Here is a 27,971-nt window from a genome sequence, read left to right on the forward strand (position 1 = left end):
GCTACAAGATAAACTTAATTTCAATCTACTTTGATTAAAAGCATATTTGGAGATTTTTACAATATCCAAAGATTATAACCAACAACAATTTATTTCCTTGCAAACAAAATAGAGAGGAAAAGTATTATTGGCTAGGGACGAGTGTAACAGTAATGTTATACTCACTTCAATAGCTTTCAAGGGCTTTTGGATTTTGTGGACCAATGTAATTTCAAAAACATTTTGGGGTCCTACATAGGATACTCAACTTTATTTTACAAAGTCAGGACATTTTAAAAGGCAACCCCTTATCCACAATTTCAAAATCCAAACACTTGGAAATCAATTTTTTCTTGCCTGTAACTCATTTGGCAGCAAAATCTGAACTGATATGAACTCATCTGGCAGTCAAGCTTGACCTGAACTGACGCGAGGCTACTCACAGGCTTTTTCTCTCACTTAGTATAAATATTCTTTTATTTCACTGCAGAAACATTACTGTAACTGATTATGGGGTGTCACCTCAAACCCTACTGGGGCTGTTATGTAATATAGGACACACAGACTGTTACCTTTCTAAAATCCAAAAAGAATGTAAGTTCTGAAACATATTTTGTCTCAAGGGTTTCATATAAGGATACAGATACAGTCCTTGATTACCATCGTAAATTTAATTTCATTAAATTAAGGACAAAAGAGCATTTGAACAAGCAAAAAGTGTAAAGAATAATCTCAGAAGAAAGGATGGTCCTTTGCAATCAATAAAGTTAGCTTTCTGGTAGATAATCACTACACTGTTGTTTCTCATACATCACTGCAGACCTGTGGCAATATCCGTAACAAACCAGCTTCCATGAGTTAACTGGCATATGAGAACCACTGCCATTAGAAACCTGTCTACTCAGATGGCTTCAAACTCAAAAGATGACCTTTGGAACCTTTTCATAGTCTGGGGTAGGACTATCGTAATAGGATCTGAAGATATTCTATGATATCCGTTAAGATATGATATCCGTTAAGATATTCTATGGCTCCTGCAGGCCATGGATAGATGATATTTAAGCAGCAAAAGAGCCAGTGGTAATGTGATATCCATCCAACAACAGAATTTTTCATTGTTTTCTCCTTGAACTGTTTTAAGTGAAGAAATCAGAAAGTACCTACAACTCTGATCCAAATCTAACTGAAAAGATTCTTTGATTTTTAAAGAACTAATGCAATTGAATGAACATAAGTATACAAGGCTAAATCCTGATTGTCAGAACACTGGACAAGATGGAAGAAAAAGCCACCAGCTAGGTCGGGTATGGTGGCTCACGCCTGTAATCCCAGCATTTTGGGAGGCTGAGGCAGGTGGATTGCTGGAGCTCTGGAGTTCGAGACCAGCCTCAGCAACATGATGAAACCCTGTCTCTACCAAAAATACAAAAAACTAGCTGGGCATGGTGGCACATGCCTGTGGTCTCAGCTATTCAGGAGGCTGAGGTGGGAGGATCACTTGAGCCTGGGAGGTAGAGGTTGCAGTGATTGTGCAAGCCTAGATCGTGCCACTGCACTCCAACCTGGGTGAGAGCGAGGCCAAATCAAAAAAAAAAAAAAAAGGGGGGGGGGGCCTCCAGTAAATCATCGTGTTGCATAAGAATCTTACAGATTTTTCAGATTTCTTATTTCTGAACACTGCCAATTCTCTGAACAGTTTGATATATTAACAAACTGGACTGCCTGGACGTGTCAAATTCTATCCGAACAGATACTAATGAATCAAGTGTGATGACAGTTTAAGAGACATAATTTAATCTCTCCTATAAAAGCTACCACCTGCATTTATAAACAAGACAATAATTATTCAGTTTAACAACACTTAATGAGTCTCTACTTTGCCTAAATCACCAGGTTAGATGCAGGAAACAGGTGGCTAGATGGGAAGATGTCATTTTCCTCATGGACTTCATGGTTTGGTCAGGAGAGATGATTAAAAAATTATTATACAAAGTGTTAAGTGTTATGATAGATGTGCAATAAAATGCTATGGGATGGAATGTCATGCAATTCTCTCAGAGGCAGGGTTCATAGTGCTAAGATCCATCAAGAGCAAAGGCACAGAGAAGGGCCTAAAATAACATACAGGGGCCTTAATTACAGAAAAGGCTATGGTGCTCCCTCACATGTATTTCAAAATATAAATAATTCTAAACTATGAATTAAGTGTAAGGAAGTTCAACAAAGATCTAATTTCCTTGATGATGACATGAAACATCAAATACTCTTTTTCTTCCTCATTGTTTAGTAGCTATGTCTGCTTGGTGTTCCAAGCATGTGCTTGATCTACCTTCTGGGTAATCGCACACTAACACAGAAATACAAAAAAAATGTGGCACACTTGGGGAAGGGTAAATAATGTGGTACAGTAATAGCACAGAGTACCAAAATGAGAAGCAGCAGAAACTGAGGCTAGAAAGGAAATTTGAGAACACAATGTGAAGAGCTTTCTATGTCATGCTAAGGAAATCAGACTTTTTGAACTCATATTCCTAACCCTAAATAACCAGGAATAGGTTACTGTGCAATAGGTTTTTAAAATACCTCTATTCAAAAATGAAAGGCTTCACTCTGGCCAGGCATGGTGGCTCACACCTGTAATCCCAACACTTTGGAGAGCCGAGGTGGGAGGATCACTTGAAGCCAGGAGTTCAAAACCAGCCTGGACAACATAGAGATCCCATCTCATTTTTTTTAAAACTCTTTCTTCTAAGCCAGCTTTGCTGAGAGTTTATATTTATCAGTGCTGTTTGTTTGGTTAGTGAAAAGAAAAAAATTAAATAAAAAACATAAAAATAACAAAAAGAAGTATTATGAGAAAGAAGTAGTGATTATACCATAATTATGTGAAAATCATCTTATTTCCAGTTGCCTCATTTTTAACACCTTATTAGTTAAAAATCAAGCCAGTGATAATAATAAACCAGTAAACAAATTAATATTAATCTGAAGAAAAGGACTCAAATTGACAAGCAAAAATCTCATAAATTATAAATAATAAACCAGTAAACAAATTAATATTAATCTGAAGAAAAGGACTCAAACTGACAAGCAAAAATCTCATAAATTATAATTTTAAAATGTGGATGTTGACTACAGGAAAGCAGAATTTATAGGAACTACAATAGAAAGTAAATATCCAGTACAAGGGTAGTAATCCTTACAAATCATAGTTGTAAGGAAAAAGGTGGCAACAACTCATCAAAGTACAGAAAATGTTCCTTCCCTTCCCCTTCCTGAACAGTTCAATCCATTAGTAGGGCCAAGCAAAGTAGGCATGCCCTGTGAAGAGGGCACCATAGAGACTCTTTGTGGGGCTTGAGAAGATGAGGAAGGTGTCATTGCAGGAAGACTACATCAATGGTAGACTGATGTGGTAAGGTGAAGTGCAAACAAAATGAGGGTATTCATGCAGGGAGGTGGCAGCTACAGCCAGGATTTCTGGAAGTCAGAGTTGGGGAGGCAAGGGTATGTCAACAGGGCATGGGCTACATGTGAAGGAACTGGTCAAATAATAAGAGACATGTTCCTTAATGTTAGCAATTGAGAAGTTAGCAATTGAGAAGTGAAATCATGAAAAGGGAGAAAACTAGAATGAACCCTATGGTATTGGGTTAAAATTGAAGGTATTGGTCAGAACTCATGGTTTCAATGGATAAATATATAGGCATATATGTATAAATGTATATACGTATTTATGTGTGTATATACATGTATACAAATATTTCCTAGCTTTCGCCATCAAAAGGGCCTTGGAACAGCAATACTGGAATAGCAATGAGCACTCCTAGCAAACTAGATTTTGGTTCAAGACACGATTCTCCACTAAAAGGAACCATGATGTCTGATTCCAGAGCTAAGGCAGAGAAAGTACAAGATGAAATGGAATGTAATGAAGCACTCAGAAAGTACAAGATATACTCCGAACATAAGGAAGGATGATTGAGACTTGTCAAAAAGATACATAAACCAGCTAGAAGGGGATCATACAAATATGGGACCACTTGGCATCAAAATAAATCAAGGATTATAACTGAATAAAATAGGAAAGTATGATTCCATATTGATGCAATAAATGAAATATTGAAAGTCTGATAAGGAATAATATATTCGTATAGTCTCAAAGTATTCTCAACCTCATGAGAAATGCTATGAATTAGAAATAAAAGAAAAAGTAACCTTGCAGTGGAGAGGCCTGACAGATACCACCCTAATCACGTTATCAAGTTGTATGGGACAAATCAATATCAGGTGCCACCTGATAGGATGCAATGAGAAGATTATGTCTGTGCAATTCCTGCTGAAGAAGCAAAACCTCAATAATATCATGAGGAACAATTAAGACTAATGCAAACTGAGGGGCATTCTACAAATTAATTGGCCTGTAATCTTCAAAAGTGTCAAGGTCATAAAAGTCAAGAGAAGACTGAGAAAGTGTTCTACATGGAAAAACACTAAAGAGAAATTACAATTAATTGCAATGCCTAATTCTGAAGCTGAGCTTTATCCTATCAATAACACTTTTGGGATAATTGAAAAAATCTGAATGGCCTTTGATTAGAATGTATTAATGTTATCAGGGACTTGAGCATATGTGGATTTTTGTAGCCTCAGGGGGTCCTGGAACCAATGCCCCACAGATAACAACAGATGACTGTATATATAAAATATTAAACAATTATTCATAATGGCTGGAAACTATCTTGCATGGAGGGCATTGGGACAAAGATTTGTGATAAATATTTTTGAAAATAATTTTTTAAGTTGAAAACAGCCATTATCTTAATACCCTCCGAAAGAAAACTCACAGTATGGTATAGTTGACATAGACATAGGGTGTGGTAGACAGGATGATGGGCCCCCAAAGATGTCCACATCTTAATTCCTGAGACCTGTGCATATGTTGCCTAACATAGTAAGAGACGATGCAGGTGTGATTAAGTTAAAGACTGTGAGATGGGGAGATTATCCTGGATTACTCAGTTGTGCTCCTTAACATTGGAAGAGGAAAGCAGCAGAGGTTCAAGTGAGGAGATGTGAGAAAGATTTGACTTGGCACGGCTGGATTTGAAGATGGAGGAAGAGAGACACGACCAAAGGCACATAGGTGGCCTCTGGATGCTGGGAAAGGCAAGGAAACGGATTTTCACCTACAGGCTCCAGAAAGGAACACAGTCCTTTAATTTTAGGCCAATGACCTGCAGAACTGTAAGGTAACAAATCAGTGTTGTTTTAAGGCACTGGGTTTATGGTAATTTGTTACAGCAGCAATAGAAAACTAAGACATGGGCCTATAAATAGCTGGAAAGAAACTGTGTAATGATTTTAGCAGTCTTTTTTAGGGAAAAAAAAACAACTGAGGCAGGAGAGTGAAGCATAACTGAATTAACAATGTTGTTAACAGCAAGGGCTGTGCCTGGATATAGATGTGTCATTAGATATATGTTTAAGGCCATATAATACATCAGAATTGCACACATTGCAAAGTTTAGAACAGACTGGGTTGAGTTTCCATTCCATTTTTATCCATCTCCCTACCACCCAATGATTATTAGATCAATACTTACTTTCTATCCAACCCACAGAAAAGAAACTACTGGAACTATTTAGATAAGAGGGAAAGTATTTTACATATAAAAAGAGTGGTTAAGGCTATACTAATTTAACTATAAATACTAAGTTCATCACATGGACTGTACAATAGTGACAGTCTAACAGAATACATTTTACCAAAGAAGGGCTTTATTTTGCATTAAATATGTGAAATGCAGATTTCTGAGGCAAAAATAACTCTTAAATGTGCCAAAAAACAAACAAACAAACAAACAAACATTTGAGAGGGTTAACACTATCTCTACAATCTTTTCCTATCTAAAAAAGTGTAGTATGTTATTTGTGGAGCCACAGCTATTCTTAGAAAAACAAATAGTCTTAACTCTGCTTTCAGCTCCTTTCAAAAAAATCAGCTTGAAGTTATTCAGGGTCCACCTTTCATGGAGAACATAGTGATTCAAGCATATCATCTCATTAATTTTCAAGACAGGAGAAAGTATTTCTGTTCTGACAACAGGAATAAGAAAGAAACTGGTACCACTGTTAAGTTGGCAGAGTCAAGACCAGAAAACAGTGGTTTTCAAACTCCACACTCAGTATCACATTCTGCCTTTACAACAGAAAGGTCAATCAGGTAAATAAACTACCCTTAAAGGGAAATGGGAAGGAGTATAGGGTCGAAAGATAATATTAATATACTTTCCCCTTTGTATCACATAGGTAGAGGATAAATGTAACATTGAGGGGCAGGCACTTGGGGCCGGAGACCAAATAATTATCGCTCCCTAGAGGCCTTATTAGACTTAGCACTGCTTCAGGGAATCTAGGGAGAAAAGAGTGTTCTAGGTGACCTCCCACTGATTTGAGTAGCCTCCCAAGTTTGAGAAGTCAGAAGTAGGAGTCAGTCAGGTGAAGTGGCTCATGCCTATAAGCCCAGCACTTTGGGAGGCCCAGGTGGGAGGATCGCTTGTGGGCTAGGAGTTCTAAGCCAGCCTGGTGAACATAGTGAGATCCCATCTCTACAACATAGAAAAAATTAGTCAGGCATGGTGGTGTGCACCCGTAGTCCTAACTATTCAGGTGGCTGAGGTGGGAGAATCACTTGAGCCACTGCACTCCAGCCTGGGCAACAGAAGGAGACTCTGTCAAAAAAAAAAAAAAAAAAAAAAGAGAGAGAGAGAGAGAGAGACCTGCCAGCCCTGGAAAATGGCTGATCTCAGCCAAATTTGGGCAAAATTATATATTAGTATTTTCAATAATGTGCCAGGGAAAAAGAAATGACACTGTCTACATCTAGGCACAGCTCTTCCTGTCAAAAACAACATTAAATTTAATTTGGATTCACTCTGCTGCTTCTGTTATTTGTTTCCCCTAAAACAGATTGCAAAGATCACCAGAGGATTGTATTCTAGCTACCTAAAGCTCATATCTATGTCAGCTATGCCATGCTGTGCTGATATAGGACAACATCTTTACCTTCAGGATCATGCATTTCATAACACACCATGGATACAGAGGGCCTCAGGAAGGGAGGAGGACACATTGCCCTTCTCTCAATGGTGGATTAAGGACTCTCAGAAGAGAATCATAGTAGGCCTATCTGTGGATCACAAAGCCTTTAAATTGCCATAGCTATTAATAAGTGCCAAAGACAGGCACAGAAACTATAACCCAATGAAAAGGTAGATCTTCCAGGGGAAAAAAGGTATTAATCTTTTTCTTTTCATTTTAATCTGAAACAAAGCAATGGTACAAAGAAAACCAAGTGCCGAATGGAGGGAAGGGGTCAAAATATCACACAGCACTGATAACCAGAAAGACAAAGGAAAACTTTGTCCTCTGGCTATATATTTTTAAAAGCATCCACATTGAGGCTCTGAATTATTTCATGGGTCCATATTCCTGGTCACATGTAACCCAAAATAGAACATTCCACAACTGTTGCTCAGGAGCCTTTGAAAATTTTACATAATCTTTCTAACGATCACCTTGTAACTACATTTGCTGGGAAGATGAAAAGGGGAAAAAATAAAAGACTGAAAAGGGAGGGAAGTGAAAATTTGTTAAAAGAAAAAATTTCTTTTGTCAACTTCCAGGCTTCCAACTCATTAATAGTACTTAACCTATCAGTGTAAATGTATGCACACCCAAAATAAGCAGAACTAGCTTGGCCTTAGGGTAAACGCCATGGGTGTCTATTACAATGACTCTTGCCAATACAACCAATGTACTACTAGTATTGGAACTTTAATATCTACTACAGACACCACAGAAATAAGATCTAATACTATGGGAGCTGTAAGAAAGGGATACCTAATTCTGCCTGGAAGAGACAGGAGGACACATTCCTCTACATTCACTTCCTGGCCTCTCTAAAAAGATCATCATGAGAAGTGTTTATTACTACCATGAATTAGTTGTAGGTAATGAGACACAGGAGAGGTGATACAGGACAGGCAAAACCCTTGTCCTCAGGGACTTTGCATTCCAGGGAAGGAAAAAGACTGGCATATGGCTAAATGCAAAGACTCTGGATCTAGACTTCCTGCATTTGAACCCTGGATCCATGTTTATTTACTGTGCGACCTTAGACAATTTACTTAATCTCTCTCTGCCCCAAAGTCCTTGTTTGTGAAATGGGAATAATATGAAGTGTCTACTTCATAAGGTTATTATGAGAATAACATAAATTAATATGCATAAAGGTTTTGTACCTAGTACAAAGTAACGCTATTTAAGTGTTAGCTATTATAATGACTCTTGCCAATACAACTACTATGAGTACTGGGACTTCAATCCCCCCTGCCAACACCAAAATGTAAGAGTCAATGCTATGGGAGCCATTAGAAAGGGATACTTGGCCACATGTGGTGGCTCACGCCTGTAATCCCAGTACTTTGGGAGGCTGAGGTGGGTGAATCACTTGAGCCCAGGAGTTGAAGACCAGCCTGGGCAACATGGCAAAATCCCATTTCCAAAAAAAAAAAAAATACAAAAATTAGCCAGGCATGGTGGCACACACCTGTTGTCCGAGCTACTCAGGAGGCTGAGGTGGGATAATCACCTGAGCCTGGGAAGTCAAGGCTGCAGTGAGCCATGATTGCACCACTATACTCCAACCTGGGTGACAAAGTGAGATGCTGTCTCAAAATAAATAAATAAATAAGAAAAGGACACCTAATTCTGCTTGGAAGTGGCATGGGATACATTTCAGTGAAAGTTTCACAGAGAGGTCCTAAAGGATAAACAGGAGTGGGTTAGGCCCAACATATGAGAGAAAGCATTCCAGAAAGAAGGGTGGCAATATGAGGGAACGTGTCACCTTCCAATGTTGGGGAAGGCTGCAGTGCATGCTCTGCACAGGAGAAAAGCCTGGTGAGGTAGAGAGGAGCCACATAAGAGACCTTGCCACACTGGGAGCCACTGAAGAAATCTAAACAAGAAAACAATATGACCATATTTACATTTCAGAAAGATCATTATGGCTGCAAAGAGAGAGATAAACTGTCAGGGGAGAAGGGGAGGGCTAAGACTAGAAGAAAAAAAAAAACAGATTAGAAGGATATTTTAATGATCTACCTGACAAATTATGTGGGCCAAAACTAAGGAAGTGATAATAAGGATAAAGCAGCAGGGGGAGTGAATTGGACAAATAATTGGGAAGGAGAAGTGGACTTAGTGACTAACTGAATGTGAAGGATGAGAAAGAGTCCAGGATGATGCCCCAGTTTCTGAGTCAGGCACCTGAGTGAATGGTGGTGTCATCAAACAAGACCAAGACTATAGATGAGAAGGCAGATACTCAGGGCTAAGATTACATGGGATTGGACATTGGATATGCCATGCTTACAATACTGGGGAATCTTTGTGTTGAATAAACATTTGTATTTATGAGATCTAAAATATTAACAGCACTTTCAGTGCAGTGGGATTACACTTTCCTATAATTTTTCCAAATACTTCTCAATTAGCATAAATTATACAATTGGATAAGAAAGATATAAATACTTGAATATTAAATTTTAAATAACAAATAGCTAGTTACTTCTGATCCTGCCTTGCCCAACTTACTGTTGAGTTAATGGGTGCAGCACACCAACATGGCACATGTATACATATGTAACAAACCTGCACATTGTGCACATGTACCCTAGAACATAATGTATAATAAAAAGTATATATCTTGAAGACAGAGTCAGGAAAACCAGTGCCAGCACTGAAACTGAGACCTGGCAATGTTGTTGCTTTTTAAAGCAGCCAGAGTTCTAGTACCTTTTACTGTGTGGCCCTTTCTGACCACCACCACCATCAATTCCTCTTTGTGCTTATATCAAGTCAGAAATTACAGCTCCTGGTATATATTAGGAAGCCACTGTGCCAGACTCTGAAAATGGGGCATATTAACTTATTTCCACTGTGACAAATGATCACAAACAGTGGCTTTAAACAACCCCAATTGATTACCTTACAGCTCTGGAGGTTAGAAATCAAAACTTAAGTATTAGCAAAGCTTCAGGGGAGAGATGGTTTTCTTACTGTTTTTGTTTTCCAGATTCTAGAGGCTACCTTCATTCTTGGCTTGTGGCACCTTCCTATATCTTCAAAGAGCATCACTCCAACCTCTGGATCCATCATCACATCTCCCTTTTCTGACTCGCACCTGTGTCCCTTTTATAAGGATCCTTGTGATTGCAATGGGCCTGCCTGAATGATCCAGGATAATCTCCTCATCTCAAAGACCTTAACTTAATCACATCTGCAAGTCCATTTTGCCATGAACAGTGTCATAGTCACAGGTTCTGGGGATTAAAATGTGGACATCCTTGGGGGCCTATTCTGTCTACTGCTGGTAGTATTTGTCAGATTTCTTCACTATAAAGTTATAATATTTTTCCATTCCACATTCTTTTCTTTGCAAGTGAATCATTAAATTAACACCCAGTGGAAGGAGAACAAAGTTCTAGCATATAAAGAAGATATATATACAAACAAACATTCACAAATAAAATATGGAATTCTTCTGTAAGGAAGACTTGTCTCTTCTACCCTACTTATTTATTCAATCGTTTATTTCTATTAATATTGACTCATGGATAAAAGAGAAAAGGGTGGGATTAGTACACAAGAGCATAGACAGAGGGGAAATGGTTAATTCCTTTATTCATTCATTCAGCAAATATTTATTGAGCAACTCACGTGTGTAAGAAATGGCTGCAGGTGCTGAGATTAAAACAGTAAACAAGTCGAACAAGATGCCTGGCCTCTTGGAGCTTCTATTCCAGTGAAAGGGGATAGAAAATAAATAAAGAAGGAAAATATCTAATAGTTGGAGGGATGAGTCTTATGCAGAGAATTAAACTGGGATGGTGTGACAGTAGACAGTACACAGGTGGCCACTTTAGATTGGATGGTCAAAGGAAACCTCTCAGAGGAGAGGATATTTAAGTAAAGATCTAGACAACAAGAGTCAGCCACATAAAGACCATGAACAAAAAACATTTTAAACAACAGTACAAAGGCCTTTCAGGGAATCCTTCTTCCTTTAAGAATGAACAGACAAAAACAAAAACAACTAGCATGGAAAGCAGTAATGGAAATATATTGAAAAACACTATTTCTTATTGAATACAGAAACATGACTTCAATGAGCCAGGAAGAGAAAGCCAAGTAAGACAAGATGAGGAAAGATATAAATTATGTTGGTCGAGGAAACTAAAGGAAACTAAACCAATGTGATAAACAAAATGTACATTAAAGGGAGTAAAGAGAGGATTTGACACAGTATAGAGCAAAAAACAATAAATAGAAGGAAAATAGATAAATTATAACAGATATGGAAGGCACTACTACAACTAATACCCCCAACATGGAATCAGCCTAAATATCTAATATCAAGACATGGTTTGTACCACAGAATGGCTTATACTATCCAGCTATTATAACTACAAGTCTTTACTGACATCAAAATATTCAAAATCTAGTAAGAAAAACAGGGAGGTACAGACATGATATATAGTATACCAAAACAGTAAGCACTTCCATTTACTGAGTATTTACCATATGCCAGGAACTTAACTATCTTATAAACATTTTATTTAATCCACAGAACAATCCTATACAGTGATATTACTTTATTTTATAGATGAGGAAATAGACTCATAGGAGTTAAGGCACTTTCCAAATTTCACACAGCTAGTAAGTAGCAGAGTTCGAATGAAATCTATATTTGGCAGACTTCAGAGCCTCACCCTTAACCACACTACTATAACCGGATCATATTCAATAAGTAAAACCTTAGTTACATTTAAAAATGTACCAGAAGACTAGAGTGAAAATACATCAAGGTGTTAATAGAGGTTATCTTATGTGATTATTTACCCTGCATATACATAATTTTCCATTTTTCTAAGTGTTCTATAATAAATATGTATTATAATAATATATAATATAATGTACAATACATATTTATTATAGATAAATAATTATAATAAATATATATTTATTTAATATATAAATAAATAACTATATATTTATAAAGTTATAAATATATATAAATACATATTTATTATAATTATTTACCTATAATAAATATGTATTACTTGTAGAGTGCAAACAAACAAAAAATGGTGGAGGGAGAAAACAAACAACTTTTAGTCTGGGACTCAGAAAAAATTTAGACTCGAGCTATAAATGAAAGGTCTTCAGTATGTAGGCAAGGACTGAAATAATTGCGGTAGATGAGATTGCACAGCAAGAATGTAAATATGAACAGCAACACTCAAGAAGAGAAACTGGAGTAGCAATTATTCTCCCCAAGAACAGATACACTTTCTATGACCTGGAAAATTCCTCCAAATATATAAAACATGCAACATTACTAACAAGTTCATATCCTTTGTATGAAAGCACCCAACTCTTCAGTTATAGGAACAAATATGGTGATAAATTTCATGTGCGTCTACCATAAGATCTTATGACAATAATAATGGATAACCAAAACCTACAGAATTTCTAAACCAAAATAATTCCAATGTATAAAAAGTAACTGGTCTCAGAATTTCATGTGTTACCCTCTTATTATTTTTATTGGCTAGATCTTCTAGCCAAAGATGTGGCTTACAATTATTGCCACGCTTATTTCACTGACGATAAAACCCTCGTAAGTTTTTAATCTTCAAAAAACACAGAACAAATATCTTCATTGAAAGTGAGAAAACCAAATTATGATAAATTAATAAAAGGACTTATCTCCAACGGCTGATCACCTTGTTAAATTTGTTTTATATGAAGTTAATCACATATGTGTTTATTTACATACATTATGGTAATGTACTATGTGCTTAGGCTTAAAAATATAATTTTGGACTTTTAAAACAAAAGGAAGACTTCCATCTTCCAATTCTTACATTTTACAGATGAGGATGCCGTTTGACAAATAGTAAAGGCTAAATATTTTTAAACATGGAATGACCTGATTCCCAGTCCTGTATTCCCTTGACATTCTACACCATGAAGACATGATTATACATTATGTCAGTACAAAAGTCTGGGCTTATTCCTAGAATCTATACTAAATTCAATTAGCCTATTTTAGAGTTTTAAAGATTGTCACTTAATATTAAATTACTTAACTATAAGTAAGAGTTAACTGTGAGAAACAAAAGAAAACTAACCATTTTACTGAATAAAATCACCAGCCAGTAATTGTTGAAAAATGCTATAACTTCTACAGGTATTTACTGAAAGCTTATTGGTGCAAAATCCTGCATTATGCACAATACAGGATATAAAAATACATTAGATGCAGCCAGTCACTCTCTGAAAGGGCTCCCTTAGGCATAACCAAATAAAGGCTCAAATTACTTCAATGCAGAACCAAACATGATAAAATTCATTGCAGTGGTAAAGCAGTTCAGAGGCAAGAAGCTCTCCTGATCATGTGATTGGATTGATCAGATGAGACTTTATGCAGGGTATGGAATTCAATATGGGTCTTGCGGAACAAGTAGGATTTTAATAGTCATAAACAGGAAAGGACAGTCTAGGTGACATTATCGGATTAACAATTTTAAAGGATCATTCTGACTAGAGTGTGAAGAATCCAGTTGGTTGCCAAACATTGTAAAATTTATCCCTAAGTATTTCACGAATGCATTCCCTTTCATTCATTCCCACTGCTATCACCTTTGTTCAGACTCTTCATTTCTTTCTTTGACTACTACCACTGGTCTCCTAATTTTCCCATTCTCCTTCCCCAAATAATCCACACAGCCACCAAAGTGATCTTTCTAGCAGTATAAGGCAGATCACATCACTCTTCCCTTTGTAAGTTTCAGTAGATCTCTGCAGTCTGTGAAGTATGTATACTCCTTAGCATAAACATAAACATAAAATGCTTCTTAACTTGGTCCATACCTCCCTCTCCTAACTCATCTCCAGCCTTTTCTTACTTTGCTCCTTATCATTACAATTAATAATCATCTGATTTTGATTATAGCTCTGTGAATACATCATGCTTTTTCATGTCTTCATGCATAGTAGTGCAATGTGAGGTTAACACTGGATGTTATCCTAAAATTAAGATACAGCTATAGAATAATTTGAAAGTGAAAAGGCAACATGGCTAGATTTGAATTCCGAAACGAGAACTCTAATTAGAACCCAGAGAAAAATGAACTAACCCATTGGTTATTGCAGGATGTCAGGCAAAAGACGAAAGTAGCTTGAACTAAGATGGTGGTAGTGGAGTGGAGATGGAGAGAAGTAAAGGAAACATGACTTCACTCATAAAGCCTGCCCTGACCACCCCCCCTCCACAAGACCAGGTGTATATATGTGTTATACACATTCAGTAGCACCCCATACGTCCTTTCAACAGCACTTAAGAAACACAATTATTTGTGTGTATTCCCCACTACACAGAAAACCATGTATTATCATTCACTGCTATATCCCTAGCACCCTACCCAGTAAATGGTGAATAATATTTGTTAAAATGATAAAAATATGATTGTGCAGTGTTTGATATTCTTTCTCCTGTGTTGGAAATACCAGGCAATATTTTATACTGTGTTTCATCTACGAAAGACTACTTTTAGAAGACTGAAACTCTGTTAGAGCATTACAGAAATGCTTATTAGATCCAGGAATGCAATCAGAAAATACTGCCACAACAAACTGGTGATTCTCACCACAACGTGTCCTCCTAGACATGACCATAATGTATGCATGAGGATGTTCAGATAAGTATACTGTTTGCATCAAAGCAAGCCACATGTGGCTGACTTCTCCCTATACCTCATAAAGCACTAGAATAAAACTTCATATAAGGTAAAATATATGATGGATGGTAGGTTACAAGACTAAACACATGCAAGACTGATAAGAGGTTAATGCCCTTCTACATTGACCTCTGCTCACTCTTAACTCTTTATCTTGCCACCTGTCTTATTAATTTTTCGTAACAATTTTCTCCATGACATATATTTATCATCTGACCACACCACACCCCCAGAAGAAGGTCAGTGAGTAGAAGAACTCATCACTTTTCATCATACTTTTGCATGTGAAAATGTTTAGTTCTTACCAATTACACAATAAATATTTGAGTCAGAAACAGAATACAGATTTTTTACTAGTCCTTCATTTATTTAGTAAATTAATGAGCAACTACATAGCAGACATTGTACTAATAATGGAGATACATTTCTTTCAGATATTCATTATCTTATTGAAGATTGGCTTCGCCAAATTTTTAAATATCCTACTAAATTTATGTAGAATGTACATGATAATTTGGAAAGAATGTATCTCTTCTTAGCATTTAGTCTTTTATCAAGAACCATGGTATGTTTAATTCTGCATTCTTAAAATGTCTTCTTTCCTGTCTCTGAGTAGAATTTTTAAATATTCATAATATAAATTCTAGACATTTTTGTTGGGGTTATTACTAAATATTTATATTTTGTGGCTATTATAAATTGTTTTCCATTATATCTTCTAAATGGTGATTTCTGATACAAATAAAAGGTACTGTTTTTAAAAATTTTTTATTTATATCCAACTATTTTTTATAACTCATTAGTTCCAGCACTAAGGGGTTGTTTTTAAGACTTAGCTTTCATAGATAGAGAAGCCTAAACTTTTTTATTTATTTCTATTTTTATTGGATATATTTAAAGTGTACAATATGATGTTTTGGTATACATAGACAGAGTGAAATGATTACTATAGTTAAACAAATTAATATATCCATCACCTTCCACAGTTGCCTTTTTGTGTGGTGAGTACACCTAAAATCTACTTCCTTAGCGAATTTTCAGAATACAACATATTATTATTAACTATTGTCCTCATGCCATAGATTACATCTAGACTTATTCACCCTACCTAACTGCACATTTGCATGCTTTGACCTTCTTCTTCCCATTTCTTCCCACTCCTGCCCCTGTGTTTCTATCTATTTGACATTTACAAATACAGTATTTTTTGTTCGAAGTCTGCCTTATTTCATTTAGCATAATATCCTCCACATTCATCCATGTTGTTGTAAATGGCATTATCTCCTTTTTTTATTATTATTATACTTTAAGTTCTAGGGTACATGTGCACAACACGCCGGTTTGTTACATATGTATATATGTGCCACGCTGGTATGCTGCACCCATCAACTCGTCATTTACATTAGGTATATCTCCTAATGCTATCCCTCCCCCTTCCCCGCATCCCATGACAGGCCCCAATATGTGATGTTCCCCACCCTGTGTCCAAGTGATCTCATTGTTCAATTCCCACCTATGAGTGAGAACATGCGGTGTCTGGTTTTCTGTCCTTGCGATAGTTTGCTCAGAATAATGGCTTCCAGCTGCATCCATGTCCTTACAAAGGACATGAACTCATCCTTTTTTATGGCTGCATAGTATTCCATGGTATATATGTGCCACATTTTCTTAATCTAGTCTATCATTGATGGACATCTGGGTTGGTTCCAAGTCTTTGCTAGTGTGAATAGTGTCACAATAAACATGTGTGTGCATATGTCTTTATAGCAGCATGATTTATAATCCTTTGGGTATATGCCCAGTAATGGGATGGCTAGGTCAAATGGTATTCTAGTTCTAGATCCTTGAGGAATCGCCACACTGTCTTCCACAATGGTTGAACTAGCTTACAGTCCCACCAACAGTGTAAAAGTGTTCCTATTTCTCCACATCCTCTCCAGCACCTGTTGTTTCCTGACTTTTGAATGATCGCCATTCTAACTGGTGTGAGATGGTATCTCATTGTGGTTTTGATTTGCATTTCTCTGATGGCCAGTGATGCTGAGCATTTTTTCACGTGTCTGTTGGCTGCATAAATGTCTTCTTTTGAGAAGTGTCTGTTCATATCCTTCGCCCACTTTTTGATGGGGTTGGTTGATTTTTTCTTGTAAATTTGTTTGAGTTCTTTGTAGATTCTGGATATTAGCCCTTTCTCAGATGGGTAGATTGTAAAAATTTTCTGTAGGCATTATCTACTTTTTAAAAGACTGAATAATATCCCATTGTGTGTGTGTGTGTGTGTGTGTATCACAATTTCTTAATCCAGTCATCCATTGAAAGTTGTTTCCATATCTTAGCTATTGTGTATCATGTTGCAATGAACATGAAAGTACAGATATCTCAAGGAAGTGCTAATTCCATCACTCTTGCATATATACCCAGAAATGGGATTACTGGGTCATATGGTAGTTCTGTATTTAGGTTTCTGAGGAACTTCTGTACTGTTTATCCTAATGGTTGCATCATTTTATATTCCCACCAACAGTGTGCAAGGGTTCTCTTCTCTACATCCTCTCCAACACTTGCTATTGTTTGTATTTCTGATAATGGCCATCCTAATAGGTGCAAGGTGATATTTCACTGTGGTTTTCATTTACATTTCCCTGATGATGTGATGTTGAGCACCTTTTTATATGCCTGTTGGCCATTTCTATGTATTATTTTAAAAAATATATCTATTCAGGTCCTTTGCTCATTTTTAAGTTGTGTTATTTGGTGGGTTTCTTTTCTACTGAGTTATGTAAGTTATGTTAAGATATTAACCCTCATCACATACATGGTTTGCAAATATTTTCTCCCAATATGTAGGCTGCCTTTTCATTTTGTTTATTGTTTTCTTTCCCATGAAGAAGATTTTTATGTTGTCCCAACTTGTTTATTCTTGTTTCTGTTGCCTAAGCTTTTGGGGTGATATCCAAAAAAATCTTTGCAAAGGCCAATATCAAGGAGTGTTTCCCTTGTGTTTTCTTCTCTTTTTTGTGACGCTCTTCCTGATAGCTCTGATCCCTTGTGTTTACTTTTAGAAGCTTTATGATTTCAGGTCTTACACTTTGGTATTTAATCCATTTTGTGTTTATTTTTGTGTACAATGTAATATAAGGATCCAGTTTCATTCTTTTGCAAGTGGATATCCAGTTTTCCAAGCACTATTTATCTTCTAAGAATTGGTAATTTTCTCTTCTTCCTTCCATTAGTTATGCCTCTTTACTGACATTGGACAGAATTTATAGATATATATTAAATACTATGTTGATTGTAGGCATCCTCATTTTATTGCTGCTTAAGGAACAACTCTTACATATGACCATTAAGTGTGATGCTGAATTGTTGTCTCAGAGAGATATTTTTTTCTTATTATAAGAGCAAGTTTCTGTCACTAATCTTTTAAGGGCTCTTTTCTATTCTTAAAATGAGCATTTAATTGTTTTCAAACACCTTTGGATTTTCACTTTTGGTTCTCATTATATCTATGCATTCTTTTTTTTTTTAAATTATACTTTAAGTTCTAGGGTACATGTGCATAACGTGCAGGTGTGTTACATATGTATACTTGTGCCATGTTGCTGTGCTGCACCCATCAACTCGTCAGCACCCATCAACTCGTCATTTACATCAGGTATAACTCCCAATGCAATCCCTCCCCCTCCCCCCCCCCATGATAGGCCCCGGTGTGTGATGTCCCCCTTCCCGAGTCCAAGTGATCTCATTGTTCAGTTCCCACCTATGAGTGAGAACATACGGTGTTTGGTTTTCTGTTCTTGTGATAGTTTGCTGAGAATGATGGTTTCCAGCTGCATCCATGTCCCTACAAAGGACACAAACTCATCCTTTTTTATGGCTGCATAGTATTCCATGGTGTATATGTGCCACATTTTCTTAATCCAGTCTGTCACTGATGGACATTTGGGTTGATTCCAAGTCTTTGCTATTGTGAATAGTGCCGCAATAAACATACGTGTGCATGTGTCTTTATAGCAGCATGATTTATAATCCTTTGGGTATATACCCAGTAATGGGATGGCTGGGTCATATGGTACATCTAGTTCTAGATCCTTGAGGAATCGCCATACTGTTTTCCATAATGGTTGAACTAGTTTACAATCCCACTATGAATAACTTTCATGATCTTAAACCATTCTCATTCTGGGATAAAACTTTCTTAGTCAAAAAGAGTTTATTCCCTTTATATATTCTTTTTTATTTTCAGAGTCTTGCTCTGTCGCCCAGGCTGGAAGGCAGTGGCACGATCTCAGTTCATTGCAACCTCCGCCTCCCAGGTTCAGGCGATTCTCATGCCTCAGCCTCCCAAATAGCTGGAATTAGAGGTGTGCACCACCACACCCGGCCAATTTTCTTTGTATTTTTAGTACAGACAGGGTTTCACCATTGACCAGGCTGGTCTTGGACTCTTTACCTCAGATAATCCACCCTCCTCAACCTCCCAAAGTGTTGTGATTCCAGATGTGAGCCCTTTCAGATATTTCTGAATGTTTTTGGTTTTATTGTATTTAGAATCTGAAATTGACCCATAATTTGTATATGGATGCAAGCAACGTTTTTCTCAAGTTTTGACATTTGAATTATGCAGCTTCCCATTATTTTCTATGTTCTGGATCACTTTACTTAGAATCAGAATTATATTTCTTTTTTTTTTTTTTAATTTATTTATTATTATTATACTTTAAGTTGTAGGGTACATGTGCATAACGTGCAGGTTTGTTACATATGTATACTTGTGCCATGTTGGTCTGCTGCACCCATCAACTCGTCATTTACATCAGGTATAACTCCCAATGCAATCCCTCCCCCCTCCCCCCTCCCCCCTCCCCATGATAGGCCCCGGTGTGTGATGTTCCCCTTCCTGAGTCCAAGTGATCTCATTGTTCAGTTCCCACCTATGAGCGAGAACATGCGGTGTTTGGTTTTCTGTTCTTGTGATAGTTTGCTAAGAATGATGGTTTCCAGCTGCATCCATGTCCCTACAAAGGACGCAAACTCATCCTTTTTTATGGCTGCATAGTATTCCATGGTGTATATGTGCCACATTTTCTTAATCCAATCTGTCACTGATGGACATTTGGGTTGATTCCAAGTCTTTGCTATTGTGAATAGTGCTGCAATAAACATACGTGTGCATGTGTCTTTATAGCAGCATAATTTATAATCCTTTGGGTATATCCCCAGTAATGGGATGGCTGGGTCATATGGTACATCTAGTTCTAGATCCTTGAGGAATCGCCATACTGTTTTCCATAATGGTTGAACTAGTTTACAATCCCACCAACAGTGTAAAAGTGTTCCTATTTCTCCACATCCCCTCCAGCACCTGTTGTTTCCTGACTTTTTAATGATCGCCATTCTAACTGGTGTGAGATGGTATCTCATTGTGGTTTTGATTTGCATTTCTCTGATGGCCAGTGATGATGAGCATTTTTTCATATGTCTGTTGGCTGTATGAATGTCTTCTTTTGAGAAATGTCTGTTCATATCCTTTGCCCACTTTTTGATGGGGTTGTTTGTTTTTTTCTTGTAAATTTGTTTGAGTTCTTTGTAGGTTCTGGATATTAGCCCTTTGTCAGATGAGTAGATTCCAAAAATTTTCTCCCATTCTGTAGGTTGCCTGTTCACTCTGATGGTAGTTTCTTTTGCTGTGCAGAAGCTCTTTAGTTTAATTAGATCCCATTTGTCAATTTTGGCTTTTGCTGCCGTTGCTTTTGGTGTTTTAGACATGAAGTCTTTGCCCATGCCTATGTCCTGAATGGTACTACCTAGGTTTTCCTCTAGGATTTTTATGGTATTAGGTCTAACATTTAAGTCTCTAATCCATCTTGAATTAATTCGTATAAGGAGTAAGGAAGGGGCTTTATTTATAAGAAAGGTTACAAGAGAAGAAAATCAAAAGTCATTGTGTTATAAACTAGGGGCCATAAGACTAGGTCTCTCTGTAATGCCAGATTTAGCTCAAGTTATCATTCAGTTACCTTGCCATTTACAAAGGTATTAGCTTAGAATTAAAAGTACAAAGAACTTTTCTTCTGTAAAGTGGTCTTATTAATTACTTAGATCCTATGTGGAATCTAGTATGTACATTCACTTCTCTGGTTTGTGGCCAATAATGCATTTATAATGTGTAAAACTGTAAAAAAAAAAAAAAACTGTAAAACTAAAACTGTAGAACTTTTGGAAGAAAGCCTCAAATTTGGAAGGGCAAAGATTTCTTGGGCAAGATACAAAAAGCACCAAGCATAACGGAAGAAAAATGATAAACTGAACTTCATTTAAAAAAGAACTACTGCTCATCAAAAGACACAAATACCAGAATGTGAGGGTAAGTCATGGACTGGAAGGAAATATTCACAGTACAAACACCTATATATCCAGAGTGAATTAAAAACTCCTAATAATCAAAATAAAATAACAACCCATTTTAAATGGCCAAAACACTTGAACATATGCTTCTAAAATATATCCAAATAGCTAATAAACATATGAAACCTATTCATATCATTAAACATGAGGAAAATGAAGAGTGAAAACCATAATGAGGAAGTACTACGCACCCACAGAATGGCTAAAATTAAAGAAGCTAACAATATCAAGTGTTAGTAAAGATTCTCACTTATTATTGGTGGGAGTATAAAATGATACAACTATTTTCAAAAAACATTTGGCAGTTTCTACAAACGTTAAACAACAGTAGCTTACTCTATGTCCCAGCAATTTCACTTCAGTATACTGTAAATCTAAACAAAATGAGTGCATGTGGCCAAAATAAGTTTTACACAAGAATCCTAATAACAGTTTTATGCATTACAGCCAAATGTTGGATACACCTTAAATGACTATCAACAAGAAAACAGATAGAATAAATTGTTGTATATTTAAACAATGAAATATTACATAGCAACAATAAAGGAGTTGCTGATACATGCAGCTATAAATTCAACATCCTTTGATCTACTCCTGTTTTCACCCAACATGGCCACATATTATCCCTGCTATGATTTCCCTATTTTCTATATCTGTGAGCAAGTCTATTTTATAGCTCCTAAGGTGAATATTCCACCCTAGCCCACGTGATAGTACAGTAGTCCCTGCTTATGCATGGTTTCACTTTCCCCTGGTTTCAGTTACCCATGGTCAACCACATTCTAAAGAAAATATCAAGTAGAAAACTCCAGGAATAAACAATTTATAAGTTTTCAATTATGTATAATTCTGAGTAAGGTGATGAAATATTGCACTATCCTACTTCACTCCACCCCACCCACAACATGAATTATCTCTTTGACCAGCATCCATGCTATAAATGCTACCCACCCATGAGTCACTTAGTAGCCAGTTCAGTTATCAGATCAACTGCTGAGGTATTTCAGTGCTTGTGTTCACGAAACCCTTATTTGACTTAATAGTGGCCCACAGTGCAAGAATAGTGATACTGGTGACTTGGATATGTCAAAGAGAAGTTATAAAGGGCTTCCTTTAAGTGAAAGGGTCAAAGTTCTTGACTTATAAAAGTATGCTCTCCCTCCACCAGGACACATGTTTACCTACGTAAGAAACATGCACATCCTGCACATGTGTCCCAGAACTTAAAATTAATTTTAAAAAATCATATGCTGAGGTTGCTAAGATCAACAGTAGCAAAGAAATCTTCTGTTGGTGAAACTGTGGAGAAGGAAGAAGAAGCTCGTGCTAGTTCTGCTGTCACACTAAAACTGCAAGTTATGACCGCAGTGCATGATAAGTGCTTAGTTAAGATGGAAAATGTTTATATTTGTGAGTAGAAGACATGAGCAGAAATATGCTCTGATTGATGGCAGTTGGATTCGGTACTATCCTCAGTTTCAGGCATCCTGGGAGCCTTGAAATGTATCCTGCATGGATAAAGGGGAACTACTTATACATTCCAACAAACAGGCACCCTCATATTATATTTCCCTAATGGGATTATTATGAAAAATTCCCTCTATGGTATCTGTCAAATAACAGTGACTTTATATATGTTCCCTTCTTACCTCAACCTTTCCTACATTTTCTTTACATCTTACAACATGCCTGTATTTTAAAATACGTCAGAATTGAAAAACACTAATACTACATTTTCAAAATAATTAAAATCTCACTTTTACATTTGAATAACATGAGGGATCTTCAAAAAGTTCATGCAAAGTGTGTATTTTGAAAAAAACTGTGCACGGATTTCAATTTTTTTGCACAAAAATAAACTCATAGTAATGTGTTATAACATGCCTGAACGGGACCTGGTTTGAAGCACTAAGAAGTATAAGACATCAGTTTGAAAAGAGACCCTATCAAAGAAACATGAATTCTGCTAAAATTGAAACAAGAACAAACATCACATTTTTCACAAAGTTTGGGTGGAAGAATGGTGAAATCGTTGATGCTTTATGAAAAGTTTATGGGGACAATGCCCCCAAAGAAATCAGCAGTTTACAAATGGATAACTCATTTTAGAAAGGAATGAGATGATGTTAAAGATGAAGCCCGCAGCAGCAGATGATCCAAATCAATTTGCAAGGAAAAAATTAATCTTGCTCATGCCCTAATTAAAGAGGACCAATGAATAACAGCAGACATGATACCCAACACCACAGATACCTCAGTTGGTTCAGCTTACACAACTCTGACTGAAAAATTCAAGTTGAGCAAACTTTCCACTTGATAGGTACCAAAACAATTACACCCAGATCAGCTGCAGAGAAGAAAAGAGCTTTCAATGGAAAATTTTAAACAAGTAGGATCAAGATTCTGAAGTATTTCTTCAAAGAATTGTAACATGAAATGAAACATGGCCTTACCAGTATGATTCTGAAGACAAGCACAATCAGAGCAATGGCTAGGAAAAGGTAGAAGTAACCCAGTCAAAACAAAAGCAGAGTGGTCACGAGCAAAAGTCACAGCAACAGTTATTTTGGGATGATCAAGACGTTTTGCTTGAGGATTTTCAGAAGGGCCAAAGGACTATATCATCTGTTTATTATGAGAGTGTTTTGAGAAAGTTAGCCAAAACATTACCAGCAAAATGCCTAAGACAGCTTCACCAGAAAGTTCTTCTTCACCATGACAATGCTTCTGCTCATTTCTCAAACAAGGGCAATTTTGTGAGAGTTTTGATGGGAAATCATTAAGCCCCCTTCTTACAGTACTAATTTGGCTCCTTCTGACTTCTTTTTGTTTCCTAGTCTTAAAAACCCTTTAAAGAGCACCCATTTTTCTTCACTTAATAATGTAAAAGAGACATCACTGATATGGTTAAATTCCCAGGGCCCTCAGTTCTTTACAGATAGACTAAATGGCTGGTATCAACACTTACAAAAGCATCTTGATTTGGGTGGAGCTTATATTAAGAAACACTTGTTTTTTATTTTTATCTTTTATTTCCATTTTTCCATGAACTTTTTAAAGTTCCCTCATACTAGCTTATATATACTGCTTACTATCTGCCCAGCTCACTCACTCATGCCTGCTCTCCATTTTTTTCTCTCTCTCCACACATACACACACACTTTCACACATCCCCCACCTTTCACACTTATTTAATCTTCACAACAACCCTGCAATGTAGGTACTATCATTAACACCATTTCATAGGTGAGGAAGTTGAGGCATAGAATGACTATGAAACTTGCCCAAGGCTACACCACTAGTAAGCATCAGAGCCAGGATACAGACAACTCTAACATACTATTCCAAATGTTTCACCTAAACTGTACAATTAAGCTACTGGGAATAAGAGAGACTCTGTCATAGCTGCAAAACAAGGCTATTTTTCTTTAAATAATAAATTTAAAATCCTAGTTTGTCAGAAGAAGCTTTAAATATCTCATAGTAACTCCCTGAAAAGGTTTTAACCGGATTTTTAAATAACATAAATATATACAATCACAGGACAATCCTATTTTTAAAAATGTGTTGTTGGCACATCTATTCTTAAGCTATGGATACCTCTATTTATTGAAAGATATGCCTTTAAAACTGAAAATTCAAATAAATATCTCCAACGACTGTATTCCAGCTGTTCATAATTTACATCAGTTATATTTTCTAAATATATTCTCTATTTTTTCATTATCTCAGGACACACTGTCACTAACATCCTCTTTATTCGATTTCTTTGTCACTTAGTCATTCTCTAATTCATTCATACAGTAAACACTTATTTTATACCAAGTATTCAACAAATATTTATTGAGTGCCTGCTATGTTAGGTATAAAAATAGATAGGAAAGACATTATATAAGTTAAACTGTTTCCATAAATATACCGGTTACGAAGTATTGCAGCAACCAATTCCCCTCTATGCAGATGATCCATCACCTCTAAAAGTTGGATAATGACCTGTTCAGGAGGAAAAGAAGCCAATATTTACTATGAAGATTAATACTAGAGTTTTCAAACTGTTCTGTTTTTATAATATTTTTATATATTTCATGGTTGAATTAAAGGCAAAATGTATGCCCCTGTACTTAATGTCCATATTACATCTTAAGAAAATTAAGAAATTGAATCTTAGTTAAAAAACTTAAAGTAAAAAATCTACAAAATTTAATAGTGAATCGCTAAATACTATTGACTAAATTTCATGTGAAATCAGTAACTAATGATTATCCATGGAAAAGCAACCAAGTGGAATAGTCCTCCCTTATCCATGGTTTGGCCTTCTGCAGTTCAAAAAATATTAAATGGAGCATTCTCAAAATAAACAATTCACATGTTTTTAAATTGCACACCATTCTGAATAGCAGGATAAAATTTCACACTATCCTGCTGCACCTCACCTGAGATGTTAATCATCCTTTTGTGCAGCGTATCCATGCTATATATGCCACTTGCTTGCTGGCCACTTAGTAGCAGTCTCAGTTATCAAAAAAAAAAAAAAAATAGTATATATAGGGTTTGGTACTATCCCCGGTTTCAGGCATCCACTGGGGGTCTTGGAACATACCACCTGCAGACAAGAGGGACTATTTATACAGGACATTGGAATAAACTGAGAATCAGAAGACCTAAGGAGTCTGTGTGAAGTTGGGTTAGACAAGAGAAGTTAGAAGGGGGGAGGTGAGGCAAATACATGCCACATAGATACAGACACACTGATTCCCATGTTACCTGGGGGACTTGGGTCTGAGAAGTCTATAAACAGGGAACACAATTTTAGAATTGGTTGCAAAAAAATATAAGCTAGAAAGGTATAGTACTTTGAAATTCGAAAGACATAAAATAGGGCATAGAAATATTTTCTTGGCCTGGGTTGAATTTTTGTTTCGGTGATTATTTTTGTAGGAGAAGAGTAGATGAGTTTTGGTAAACTGAACTATATCTAAAATACTTACATTTTAGTAATGCCAATGTATAGCACTGGGAAGGTAGATATATTTTATGTATTTATTCCATTCATTTCAGATATATTGGGAAGCAAAATGTATATTCTACTTAAATATCTCTTGTTAATAAAATCAATTTATTACATTGGGAAGATAAAAATGCATAATACACAATTTGGTTTGTTCATAAAGTTATGATGGCTGGGTGCAGTGGCTCACGCCTATAATCCCAGCACTTGGGGAGGCCGAGGCGAGCAGACTGCTTCAGGCCAGGAGTTTGAGACCAGTCTGGACAACATGACAAAACCCCACCTCTATAAAAATACAAAAATTAGCTGGGCATGGTGGTACGCGCCTGTAGTCCCAGCTACTCAGGGGGCGGAGGTGGAAAGATCTCTTGAGCCCAGGAGGCAGAGGTTGCAGTGAGCCAAGATCACAGAACTGCACTCCAGCCTGGGTGGAAGAGTGAGACCCCGTCTCAAAAAATAACGATAAAAGAAAAAGAAAAAAAAGCTATGTGAAGATCTAAAATAATTAAGCAAGCAGGAGGAGGGATTCTTCATTGTCGCCAGCCCTCTTCCAGCCCCTGAATTTAAGGAAAAGAAATAGAAGAGGAAAAAATACTCTGTTTATTGGGTTTTCATAATTCTAAAAGGAAATAAATCAAATGACATCATTTATGTTAATTTGTACAATCATTTTTCTGCTTATAATTCTGTTATTACAAGTAAAGAAACTGAGTAGGCTAAATGAAATTAATATTTTACAGAATCTCACATGAACTGATCTTTGATTTACCTTTTCTAAAACATGTTAAAGTGATGAGAGAATTTGAGATGTTAAAAAGTTTTAATTATGTTTAGACTATACAATTATTTAGAAGATGTTGAAAAGGGAAAAATCTATATCTAGATGACTGCTAGAAATCTGATAATGTAAAACTAAATAACTCATGCCCTGTTTCACTAATTCCATCTAGGATGAAACATATAGGTCCTGAAATTGGGCATGCAAATTTTCTCTTAATCTCCGCTATGGTTTGAATGTGCCCCCAAAAAAGCAAATGTTGGAAACTTGACCTCAACACAGCAGTGTTGGGAGGTGGGGCCTAACAGGAGGTGTTTGGTCATGGGGGCACCACCCTCATGAAGGATTAATGTCATTATCATGGGAGTGCGTTCCTTGTAAAAGGACAAGTTCAAGTTCATCCTCCTCTTGTGTGTCCTCTCTCTCTCTCTCTCTCTCTGCCTCTTTTTGCCCTTCCAACTTCTGCCATGGGATGAGACAGCAAGAAGGCCCTTGTCAGATGCCAGCCTCTTTATCTTGAATGTCCTAGCTTCCAGAACTGTGAGAAATAAATTTCTGCTCATTGTAAATTAACCTGTTATATTTAAATTATAATGTACTCTGTTATAGCAGCACAAAACAGAACAACACAGTATTCTTGTTTCAACCAATCCTCATACTATGCCTGGATTTCAAGTCTGGGACATTCTCATTCAGATTCTCTAGAAAATAAACTTTTTGGTCTCCTAAGGAGCAGGGAGTAGGTGACAGGACATGGAACTGCAGCCACTTATCAAAAAGATTTTCAACAAATAACTCATGTATCCAATCTCATGACACATTCCTGCCTTCCACAGACCAGGTGCCTCCAAATCTTAAAATATTAGGAGTTCTATGGGAAGAATTAGCTGGTTTCTCTCAGAAGTTCATGTAGAAGGAGATATTT

General features: G+C 36.6%; 1 protein-coding gene across 3 annotated transcripts in view; it reads right to left on the reverse strand.

Annotated features, from left to right (window-relative positions):
• The window catches only part of KLHL13 (kelch like family member 13), a 201,843-nt gene that overhangs the window by 103,451 nt on the left and 70,421 nt on the right, over nucleotides 1-27,971 (reverse strand). For 2 of the 3 annotated variants that reach the window (XM_025373411.1, XM_025373410.1), the window contains exon 2: nucleotides 25,180-25,253. The exons of the other annotated variant lie outside the window; for it this stretch is intronic. In XM_025373411.1, the coding sequence (XP_025229196.1) occupies nucleotides 25,180-25,229 (50 nt within the window). In that variant the 5' untranslated portion in view covers nucleotides 25,230-25,253. The remainder of the gene's footprint in view (nucleotides 1-25,179; nucleotides 25,254-27,971) is intronic. 3 annotated transcript variants of the gene reach the window in all.

The sequence above is a fragment of the Theropithecus gelada genome, chromosome X (genome assembly GCF_003255815.1).
Source record: "Theropithecus gelada isolate Dixy chromosome X, Tgel_1.0, whole genome shotgun sequence".
Lineage (NCBI taxonomy): Eukaryota > Metazoa > Chordata > Mammalia > Primates > Cercopithecidae > Theropithecus > Theropithecus gelada.